The sequence below is a fragment of the Falco naumanni genome, chromosome 1 (genome assembly GCF_017639655.2).
Source record: "Falco naumanni isolate bFalNau1 chromosome 1, bFalNau1.pat, whole genome shotgun sequence".
NCBI lineage: Eukaryota > Metazoa > Chordata > Aves > Falconiformes > Falconidae > Falco > Falco naumanni.
The window spans coordinates 39,447,178-39,459,073 of NC_054054.1; the positions used below are offsets into that span (position 1 = coordinate 39,447,178).

Genomic DNA, 11,896 nt, shown 5'->3' on the forward strand with positions numbered 1-11,896 from the left:
GCGCGCAGCACCGCTCCGCTCTCCGCGGGGGGAAGGATCCGCGGGTGCCCGCGCGGGGTATTTCAATCCAGCCAAGTGGAAAATAGACTTTCAACCCCCTTTGTGCGGGAGGGAAGGGCTGGCCCCCGCCTCCGTGGGCCAACAAAACTCAGAGCACAGCCAAACTGCGGAGTGAACTCGGGACCGGCCCGCGCAGGGGCTGCGCGCCCCGCGCATCACACCCGCGCCGCGGAAAAAACAGCCAAAATCGTCAGTTATCGGGGAGTGTGTGTGTGTATAATTTTTTTTTATTTATTCCTAGCGCAGGATCGGACCCGTGGGAAGAGCGGGCTTTTGTCCGGGGGGAAGGTCCTGCCTTTGAAGGGGGGGTTACGCGGAGGGGAGCGGAGCTTGCGCGGGAGGCGGGGAGCCGCGGGGGAGGGCTTCACCTCCCCTCCCTCCCACCGGCCGGCAGCTCTCCGAGCCGCGGAGTTACAAACCGCCGCTGCGGGTATTTTTATTTAAAAAGCGAAAAAAATAAAAAGGTGGGGGGGGAGAGAAAAAGAGGATTTTTTTTAAAAAAAGAAATTTTATTTTTATTTTTTTTTAAAGAAGAAGGAAAAAACACCCCGCAGCCGGAGCCCCTCTCCCACAACTTCGCGGTGCGCCTGCGGGAGCGGCTCCAGTCCAGTTTTTCGGGCGCTCTCTGCCTCCCCCTGCCCCTTCCCTTGCTTCTGCCGCCCCTTCCCCTGCCTGCCCTGCCTCCCCTGCCCCTGCCTCCCCTGCCCCTGCCTCCCCTGCCCCTGCCCTGCCTGCCCTGCCTTCCCCCGGCCGAGCAGGTGAGGCCGCCCCCTCCCCCGGGGCCCCGCCAGGTACCGGCCGTATTTGTACCGGCTGCCCGGGGCTTGCGGGTGCGTGGGCGCCCGCGGGTGGGCGGCGGGGTGTGTGCGTGGCTGGGTGTGCGTGGCTCGGGGTGTGTGTGTGTGTGTGTGCGCGCTGCCCAGGGGGAGGTTTCTTGCACACGCACACACACACACGCGCACCCGGAGGAACAGCCCCACTCCGGCCCCCCCCCGTCCCCGCCCGGCTCAAACCATGTTCCAGCCGTCTGCGAAGCGCTGCTTCACCATCGAGTCTCTGGTGGGCAAGGACACCCACCTCAGCCCCGAGGACCCCCCGCGCCCCGCCGCTCTCGGCTACCCCGGCCCCGCTACCGACGCCGCCGCCTTCGCCCCCGGCTTCCAGGGCGCTGCCGCCGGCCGGGCCCTCTACGGCAGCGCCGAGCTCGTCTTCCCCGAGGCAGTGGGGCACCCGGCGCTGCCCGTCGGGCCCCACCAGCTGGGGGGCTCGGCGCTGCCGCACCCCCACTCCTTCTTCGGCCCGCAGCACCGCGACCCGCTCAACTTCTACCCTTGGGTGCTGCGGAACCGCTTCTTCGGGCATCGCTTCCAAGGTGAGCGGCGGGGCAGCGCAGGCCGGCGGCGGGCGCGGGGCGGGGGATGCTGCGGCGGGCGGCGAGCGGCCGCGTCCCCCCGCCGCGGGGCCCGTTATCCGGGGACACCGAGCAGGACCCGGAGGCAAAACCTGTTGCTGCGGTGCCTGCACGCCCAGCCGGTGCTCCGGGCGTCTGCACACCGGTGCTCCGGGCTTTTGCACGGCCGCTACCGATGCGTTTGCACACATCGGTGCTCGGTGCGTTTGCACACCCGGCGCTCAGTGCCGATCTGTTCGCACGGCAGGTGCCGATGCGTTTGCACACCCGGTGCCAATGTGTTTACACACCCGGTGCTGAGCGCATTACCCAGGCGGTGCTGAGCGCATTGCACAGGCGCTGCGCTCCCGCCGCCGCATCCCCGCAGCCGGCGTGCGGCTGCCCCGCGGGGCCGGGGCCGGGAAGAGCCGCTGCCCGCGGGCGGGGGGCCCGGAGCGGGGTGCCGGGGAGGTCCCGGGGCCAGGACCGGCGCTGCCGCCTCCCTGCGCAGCCCCACGGCTGCCGGAGTTTGGGTTTCTCCTCGGGAACGAAGGGGAAGGTTGCGGCGGATCTCGGCTGCGCAGCGAGATTTTGTTGGATTTCCTGGCGTTTCTCTCTAGTCCGTCTTTTTCTTGCCTTCTTTCTTTCTTTTCTTTTTTTCTTAATCTTTCTTGCTTTCTTGTTCTCTTCTTGTTCTATCTCTGTCTCTTGCCTTTACCTTTCTTTTCGTTCTCTCCTTTTCTGTATCTTCCTTTCTTATTTTCCTCTTCCTTTCCCTTTCTGTCTGTGTCCTGTCCCTTTTTCCTTTCCTTTCCTTTCCTTTCCTTTCCTTTCCTTTCCTTTCCTTTCCTTTCCTTTCCTTTCCTTTCCTTTCCTTTCCTTTCCTTTCCTTTCCTTTCCTTTCCTTTCCTTTCCTTTCCTTTCCTTTCCTTTCCTTTCCTTTCCTTTCCTTTCCTTTCCTTTCCTTTCCTTTCCTTTCCTTTCCTTTCCTTCCCTGCCCTCTCCTCTCCTCTCCTCTCCTCTCCTCTCCTCTCCTCTCCTCTCCTCTCCTCTCCTCTCCTCTCCTCTCCTCTCCTCTCCTCTCCTCTCCTCTCCTCTCCTCTCCTCTCCTCTCCTCTCCTCTCCTCTCCTCTCCTCTCCTCTCCTCTCCTCTCCTCTCCTCTCCTCTCCTCTCCTCTCCTCTCCTCTCCCCAGCACGCCGGTCCGCTCGCTGTCCCCGCACCATGCCCGGGGGTCCCGGGGGTCCCGGGCACCGCACAGCCCCGATTAGGGTTATCTGCTCGGCAATAACCCCCCGCCTGGCTCCGGCGGCCGCTGCCGGCGGCGCCCGGGGGCACAGGCCCGCGGGGACACGGCTCCGGCCCGGCCCCTGCCACGACCCCCGGTGCTGCCCGGGAGCGGCCCCGGCCCGCGCTGCCGCCACTTCCACCGGCCCCGCCGCTCCCGGCCCCGGCGCCGCCCGTCTCGCTTGCCTGCCCATTCCTCAAGTTATTTTTCGTTCGTTCCTTCCTTTCTACCTTTGCTTTCTCTCTTTCCTTTCTTTCCTTCTCTTTTTTCTTTTCTTCTTTTCACGCCTCTTTCTCTACGTCTCTCCTTTCCATCTTTTCTTCTTTCCATCTTCCTTTCCTTCTCTTCCCTTTCTTGCCTTCTCTCTTTCTCTTTCTTTACTTCTTTTTCTTTCAGGCTTTCCCACTTTCTTTCTCTCTTTCTTTCCTTCTCCCTTCCACTCTTTCTTTTCCTTCTTGCCTTTCTAGCTTACTTTTTTCTTTCTTGCTTCACGCTTTCTCTTTCCACCCCAGTCACTTTATTAGGCTTTCTCTTTTTAAAATGCTTTTTCTCTGTTTTTCCTCTGCCTCCCGCCTTCTCCCTCTCTTTCTTTCCTCTTTCTCCTGCTCTTCTCATTCCATCCCTTCTCCCTCTGTCTTCTTACTCTCCTGCTGCCCCAGTGTCCAGCCCCAGCCCCGCCACAGCACCGGGGGCAGCGGGGAGGCAGCAACGGTGTGAATGCTGCAATCTTGGGGCGGGGAAGGTGCCCAGAGACCCGCAACACCCCCTCATCCATTCCTTCCCATGTCGCAGGGCAAGAGGGTGTCCCCAGCAACCCCCCTGGTCCCACAGCGGGGCAGCTGGGGGGGTGCGGGCCCCTGACCTGGCTGTCTGTCCGCAGGGAGCGAGGTGTCCCAGGAGAGCCTGCTGCTCCACGGCCCCTTCGCCCGCAAACCCAAGCGCATTCGCACAGCCTTCTCGCCGTCGCAGCTCCTGCGGCTGGAGCGGGCCTTCGAGAAGAACCACTACGTGGTGGGCGCCGAGCGCAAGCAGCTGGCCAGCAGCCTCAGCCTCTCCGAGACACAGGTACCCCCGGTACCCCCGGCTGCCCCCCAGCCGCCCCCCCCCCAGCCGCCCCTCCCACTGCCGGTGCATCGGGCAGCAGGGACGGGGCCAAACCCACGCAAGGCTCAGGCTGATGCCACAAAAATCCCAGCCGGGTTTGTCCAGGAATCCCACATGGAAGCTGTGGCCAAACCGTGGGCTAGGGTTTTTTTTTTTTCCTCAGCGTTCACTTCTTCCAGCGTCCTTGGCAGGGCTGGAGGCTGGGAATGCAGGTCCCACATCATGCCACTCTCCGGGGCGGTTTTCCGCTGTCATTTCTTGCTCGCTTGGGGTGTTTCTCCCCGAGAGAAAAATACAATTTCTAAAATCCAGTTAAAAAAAAAAAAACAGCAACAGAAAGGAGCAGCAGGATGCTAACCTTCCCTGGAGAGCTGCAAAAATGCACCTCGGTTGTGCGGCTTTGGTTCTGTACGCAAACACTACCGTGCCTGAAAGTCAGGATGGGTGCAAAGCTGGGTGCTAGCCGAAGGGCACTGATTTCAGCTGCAACTTTCTGATTTTAGAAAGCACATTTCACAGGCGTTTAGATATAATGAGACCCGGGAGAACTGTAGGGATGAAAGGAAATGGAAAAGCATATAGTGCTGGGGGAAAACAGGGGAGTCGGGGCTGAGCATCGCTCTGTGTGCAAGTCCGGTGTCCTGGCGAGCAGCTATTCCCAAATGTTCCAGGAAAAAGTATGCTGTTTCCCGTGATGTTCAGTAACTGCATTGATGGAGGAAGTTTTATCCAAATTCTGGCAAGGTGGTTTGGCCTATATTCTGGATTAATTTAATTTTTATCCTTTAATTTAATTGCAAAATAAAGCTGGAGCCGTGGGTGTTCCCAGTACCCGCCTGGCTCATCCTCACCCAGGCTCTGCCAAGCAAAACCTCCAAATGCATCACAGTGAGAGGGAAGTTACCAGGAGGAAAATGTCACTGTCATGGGGACAGCGGGAAACCACAGGTGCAGATATCGGGGAGGATGCACCAAGCCCACAAAATCCAGAGGCTGTTTGTATCCTGACGCTATCCTGACCCTCCAGCCCCGCAGCTCACAGGGCACAGCAGTAGCTGGTAACCCGGCTCGGGTCCTTCCCTTGCTGCTTCTGTCACTGCTCCGGGCTGAAAATGATGTTAAAGGGAAATAATTTAAACAAAACAAAACAAAACAAAACAAAAAAAAAAACCAACAAAAACCCCAGAGGTCAAAGAACAAACAGCAACTTGTCTAGGCGGAAAGGGCAGCTGTGGGATGCCCGAGGGGAGCTCAGCAAGTCCCTTGGATTTTGCATCATTGCCCAGAGCCTAAATGCAGTAATGCAATTTATTGGGGAAAAAGCAGAGGCATCCATCCCTAAATCCGGGTGAAGATTTAGAAACGGAAAGAGGCAATACAGATAAATATATATATGTATTATTTTTTTATGCCCTGCAGCATAATTTGTAGTATGATATTTCCATGGTTTTGTAAAACTGCTGCAGCCGCTCGGCTCCAGGCGGGCACTGCGGGCGGGGAAAGAGCATCAGGCTGGGACTGGCAGCAGCAGTGGTTTGCAGGGGGGCATCTGCAGGGTGGCTTTTTCCTTTTCAGTTTTGTGGCTTTAGGAAAATAATATTTTCTCAAAATCTTCTTTTAATTACCCGGAGAGAAATAACATGCAGAGGGCTGTGATACGGGATGGGCATCAAAGTACCGGGACTGGCAGGGTGAGAGAGCCAGCCTGGCTGTGGCTATACCAAACCCAGGCATTATTATTATTACTATTACATACCCAGTGATGAATCCTATACGCACACAAACCTCCCGTTGAAAACCACCCGTGACACACATCTCCAGTGTGACACTGGGTGACACAGGCATGTTTTCACTGGGTGCAGACACTCAGCCCCATGTCCAACCCCACAGGTGGGTGTGTTTTATTATTTTAGAGGAGGTTTAGCTGCTCCTAGAAGGGGCTGCTGGTTACAGCTTTGCTTGGACCTATTTCCCAGCCACTTCTCCCACTGGAAAAGGGAGCTTTTCCCTTTGGGCTGTGCCCGCTTGGGGTCTCTGGCCAGGGAGCAACACCTGGAGCAGCCCAGGGGGAAGGTGAAAAGGGTACAGGTACCTGCCCAGCATCAGGAAATGCCTTGGGATATAGGGTGGGGAAAGGTGGAGGTGTTTAACCCCTTCCCATCCTTTCACCTACCAAGGAGGTGCATTAGTCTGGGACAAGACAGGCCCAGGCAACAACGGCAACAAAAAAAAAGGATTGGGGAAAAAAAGCAGTGACACGGTCCCAAAGCAAACACAAGTGTTGGGTAAATGGGATGAGGCTGGAGCACGTGTAGGGAGGGCTCGGCGGGGGCATGTGGGGTGGTCTGCGCCAGGGGAGCCATCCGTGGGGTTTGTGTGTGATGGGATGACTGGCAGGGACACACGTGCGTGAGCTGGGTGGCGGCATAAGCCTGGCGGTCGGCGTGCTGCGGGGGTGCCAGGCAGCGTGGGTGCGCTGGGGATGGCGTGCCGGGGCTGGGATGCGTGTACTGGGTAGGTGGGGAGTGAGGAGGAGGTGGGGGTATCATGCTGCGTGCTGAGGTTGTGCTGGGCTGGGCGTCACGGGTGGTCACACTGCTGAGCCCATCACCAGTGGCATCAGGTCGCTTCACCTCCCAGGGGAGCATGCTGGGCTGGGAAATAACTTCGCTGAGTTAATTTTGCGTGACACAGCCTGGATCTCCCAGCAGAACCTCTCCATCCCGGGCAGGACATGGTGCGAACCCAACCAGGGGTCTCATCCACTTTCCCAAAGCAAAGGCCTCACCCTGGCTCCTGCCAGCGGGAGGTTTGGGGTGGCTATGGAGGCACCATATAGCGCAGCACCCCCTCCCAGCTTTGGGGTGATTATGGAGGCACCATATAGGGTATAGCCCAGCATCCCCTCCCAGTGTCCTGCGTGTGGGAGAGGTAATAATTAACCGATTGAATGCCTGGGAGTCACGGAGGACAAAGATGCGTGCCCCAGATACAGCTGGAGTGTGGCCCCGCTGCAAAGCCCAGTGCTGGCAGTGATCGCCACTCCAGGGACTGTCCCCAAAACCAAGATTTTAAAAGTTTTGGGGTGTTTTTAGAAGAAAAGTCCTGGCTGGGACTGCAGGCATAGATAAGGGTGCAGTGCTGATGCCTGGGGAGCTCCGCTGCCTTTCGAGGTGGTGGCAAATTTGAGTGACAGCACGGCACAGGTGCTGTCACCATATCTGGTTCCAGGTGATGGTGGGACTGGTCCCTCTGGGTCGCCATCCAGACCCATCCCTGTGCTCTCGGCCTTCAGCAGGGTTTGGGTCATCGTCCGGAGGAGCTGCACATGAAGCCACTGTAGTTTAGCTGTCCTCAGCTTGGTGATGGCAATGTCACCTTTCAGCCAGACCTGATTCTCTGGGTGCTGTCGGCACCCCCAAAGCAGAGCGCGATTTCCACGGTCGCCTGCAGGGTGTTGCACGGGTGGGAGTATGTCCTGTGTACAGGCAAAGCAGTGGATGGGAGCTGTGTAGAGAGGCAGGACCAGGGTGCAGGAGCCATCCAAGGACCATCCCCATCCCACAGCAGGAACATGGGGATGGCGGTGACCCTTGGAGGCCAGAGCTAGCCCCGGGGAGCGGCTGGGCCGGGACCCAGGGAGCATCACACTGGTTGGATGCACAAACACCCGGCATGACAAAGGTTAATGCGGCGAAGGTTTGGGAAGGGATAAAACCCCTGGCCTTGAGGGTTTAAACCAATTACTCCCAGAGTCAGGATGAGGCATCGTAGGGGGCAGCTTATCCCCTAGTTGCCCACTGTGAGGTTCTCACACTACTCTCATTGTGGCTTCTGGCCTGTTGGAGCAAGGGATATGGTATCGGAGGGGTCAGGGAGCCCATCCAGCCTGGAAACATCCCCATTCCTGCAGCTGAGACAGTTGGGAATCGCAGAGGAGCCTCATCCCGCAGGAGATGGCCATACGCGGCTGGGTTTCTCAGAGCTGAACAGAGACGGGGAGAGTCGCTTCACACCCACCCCTCATTTCCACACAGCCTCACTCAAGCATCTTAATTGCTTTATGCCTTAGTTTCCCCTTCTATAATTTAGGGATAAGGCAACTTCCCTGCTCCCAGAGGGCTGAGAGCTTTAATTAAAGTTTGCAAAGTACTTTGCAGTCATTGAATGAAAGGCGCCAGCTCAGTATTGTTCCAGAAATGCCCCAAAGCTAGGAAAGCAAATGGTTTGAGTCTAGGGCAGGGAAGGGGGGTGGTTTATAATATATACTGGTGCCATAAAGCAGCTGTTTCAATAGACTAAGCATGCCTTAAAGTCAAAGGCTTGTATGGCGCTGGCTGCATGGCGCCCTGCAAGGGCTTTGCTCACCTGGGGAATGCAGAGAGGTGTGAACACTGGCCTTCGCCTCGCTGCGAAGGGCTCCGAAGCGGAAAGCAAGCCTTGCCTGCAATTAGTGCTGAAGGAGAAGGGGGAAAGGGGGTGAGGGTCCCGGGGGATGAGGTGTGGCAGCAGCTGCCGGAGGGGCTGTGGGCACCACGTCACCTGCAAGTGGGTAAAGGCTTCAGCCTGGCCTGGGCTGGGCAGGCAGCAGCAGCCAAGCAGCGGCACCTAGTGTCCTGCGGGGCCTGGGAAGCTGGGCAGCATCCTGCGTTCCTGCCTGCAGCATCCCACATCCCTGGCATCCCATATACCTCATCCCCAGCTGCAGTATCCCACACCGCTGCCTGCAGCATCCTGCATCCCCAGGTGCAGCATCCCACATCCCCGGCTGCAGCATCCTGCACTGCTGCCTCTGGCATCCCGCATCCCTGCTGCAGCATCCCGCATCCCTGCCTGCATGGCATCCTGCGTTGCCAGCCACATGCGTGCCCGCAGCATCCAAAACCACCAACTCAGTGGGTGCATTCAGCATCCTAAACCGATGGCCATATCCAGCCTGCACCACAGGCCATGATCCCGGCGCTGGGACCGAGGGTGTGCGGGGTCCCAGTAGCGTTCTCGGGGCCTTGAGGAGGTGAGGGGAGTGTTATCTCCAAGGATGGAGACCCTGCTGCTTCTCTGGGCTCCTGGGACAGTGTTTGACCACCATCATGGTGGAAAAGGTTTCCTGAAACCTAAATGTGGTAAATTAAGTATCTATAATTGTAATTATAATCTATCTATAATTAGTTCCCTGGTTACATAAGAGTCCAGCCCGAGCCTAATGATGCCACCCTGGCCCTGGGACATGGGTCCTCGCTGTGGATGGCTCTGCGTGTCATCTCACATGGTCATTGGAGCCATGGCCGCTGTGCCCGTGGCATCCTAACACCAGTAACCAAAATACACGGGGCTGGGTTTAGCTGCTCCCACCATGCTGTGCCGATTGGGGCGCAGCCCAGACACCAGGGTGATGGGCACAGGGTTGCGGTGCTGTAAGGAGGGATCCTCCTGCCTGCTGGCCCCCTGTCTGAGGTGTGATTGAGTGTCCTTCACTCGTCCTGGGCTTCTCCAAGGCCGGGACATGCAGCAAAGCAGAGATGGGAAGCGTCAGCATCCTGCAACCCACTGCGTTGTCCCCCGCCTTGTCACACCTTGCAGAGGGGAAACTGAGGCAGCACAGAGTGGCTGTGGGAGCGCTCCTGGAGGGATGGGGACTTCTTTTTTGCCAGTCTCTGAGGAAAGCTGAGTACACTGTCTGGTTGCAGCACTGAGCCTTGCCGGGGCCAGCTGTGCCAGGACCCCCACGAGCGCCCGTCTCTCCTTTTCCCTCTCCCCCAGGTGAAAGTGTGGTTCCAGAACCGGCGGACGAAATACAAACGGCAGAAGCTGGAGGAGGAAGGACCCGACTCGGATCAGAAGAAGAAAGGTTCCCACCACATCAACCGATGGCGCCTTGCCACCAAGCAGTCGAGCGGAGAAGACATCGACGTCACCTCCAACGACTAAGGCAGGGACAGGCTCCTGGTGCTGCCACCATGGAGAGGAACCCGGGGGAGGAAGGGGGGACACAGGCGGCATCACCAAACAAACTCTAGGGACGTCGCCGAAGCCGCTGCCGCCGCCCGCTGCCTTTCCTCCGGGGCGCCCGGCCTGACCGGGGACCCACACCCCGTCCCCCCCTGCCGCCCGGGGCATCCCTCGGAGGTGCTTTTCGGGAAGCTCCCGCCGCCGAGCCGAGGAGGAAGAGGAGGCTGCCAAGGCGCCCGAGGCCCCGGGACGTGACCGCGCATCCTCCTCCGCGCTGGAAGCCGTCCGTCAGCCATGAGATCAAATAAAAACGTCCTACCTAGAAGCAAAATGTACCCAACCCCTTTTTTCATTTGCCTTTTTATTTTTCACCTTTTTTTTTTTCACCACCCTCCTTTTCTCCATTGTTTTGTTGTTGGTTTATTATTTTTTAAACAGTTTTATTTTAATTTATTCTTTTATTTTTGTGCCTGTGTGCGTGTGTTCCCTGTTGTAGGTAGTCAGCAGCTGTAGTGTGTGTTACTGCGTGGTAATAAAAAGCAAGATGCGCTGAAAACCTGTCTGGTTGCCTTGGTGGAGGGGACACACACAAGGGGACCGTCCCCTTCTCCCATCACTTGTCAAAACGGCCATGGGGATGCTGGTATCCTTGCAGGGGGGACATGACAGGACTGGGTGTCACTGGGGAGCAGCAATGGAGCCAGGAGGGCTTGGTGGCCCCACGGTGGTGGGCGTCGGGGGTACAAGGATGGGGGTCTCCCTCGGGGGTCCCCAGTGGAGCGGGGCCGCCGGGGTGGCTGCAGGTATGAGAGGTATGCGGCGGCTCTGGGGCCGGCAGCCTCACACCTGTGCCGGGGATTGAATGTCGGGGAGAGGTTCCAAACAGCTCTGCTTCCCCCCTGCTGCCCCCGGAATAACCCCCCCAGACACCCCCCGAGACTGGCAAGGGGACCCCTGCAGTCCCTGGGCAAGCCTGGGGCCCCCCAGCAATAAGGGACCTGGCAGGGGAGCTCAGGGGACAAAGGTTGGGGGTGTCCTTCCCATGTCTCACTGAAGTTTAGGAGGAAGGACACTTAAAATAATTTTTTTATATATGTAAAAATTATATACACACGAATATAATAATTATATATGATATACCATATATATACACATATTCACACACACATGCATACAATATATACACATGTGTATATATATTATATTTTATAATGCATATTTATTTTAATAGAATATTTACACACTATACACACGTGTACATGTATTTTATAATGTATATTCTGTGTATTATATATTTTAATAGTATATACACACACGTGTATCTAATGTGTATATATTGTATTTTATAATGTGTATTTTATATATTACGTATTTTAATAGTATATATACACAATATATACACATGTGTATCTAATGTGTATATACACCATATTTTATAACGTATATTATATATCATTATATATAATTACATATTTTATAGTGTATATTTATACATTGTACATTTTGCTATATAAAATAGATCATAATTGTATATAATATATATTTTATATATATACACACACAAAAATGTAATAATTCCTGCTGTCAGGAGAGCCCCCTCCCCACGCCTCCACACTGCTGGGAAAGCCCCCTCTGCAAGCAGCCCCTCCCCAGTACAACTAGCCCGTGAAAACCGGGACTTTTCAGAGAAACCCCTTGAACCCCAACACCCTTCCCACCCTTCCCACCCACCGCTCGCAGGGAGGCTGAGCCACACCGCCACCTCTTCAAACTTTTTTATTCCAGACAGGTCTGAGCGTTACACAGAGTGTCGTGGTCAGTAACTCTACTGAGAAGGTTAAAAAGAGCCGGTGCACAGGGCAGGTGCCCGAGGGCGGCCGAGGGACACTGGCCGCTGGAAGACATGCGGGTGCTGGCAGGCGACCCCCTCGCCGCGTCCCCAGGGACTTGCCATTGGCGCGGTTATAAGGTGCATTCGGACTGGGTGCCGGAGGGTGATGGCGTGAGGAGGGGCGGCTGAGGGTGCTGGGTGCAGAATAAGCCATAGAGAAGGGGAAAAAAAGCCAAAAGTGGACGTTGCCTAAAGCGACCCCTGGAGATACCCAG

The 11,896-nt window shown here is 56.7% G+C and overlaps 1 protein-coding gene across 1 annotated transcript; it reads left to right on the forward strand.

The window, feature by feature from the left end:
- Positions 1-1,074: 1,074 nt before the first annotated feature.
- EMX1 (empty spiracles homeobox 1) lies at positions 1,075-9,899 on the forward strand. The gene is made up of 3 exons (XM_040582391.1): positions 1,075-1,432; positions 3,618-3,802; positions 9,602-9,899. The coding sequence occupies exons 1-3, from the start codon at positions 1,075-1,077 to the stop codon at positions 9,767-9,769; spliced, it is 711 nt and encodes a 236-aa protein (XP_040438325.1). The 3' UTR covers positions 9,770-9,899.
- The last annotated feature ends 1,997 nt before the right edge of the window (positions 9,900-11,896 follow it).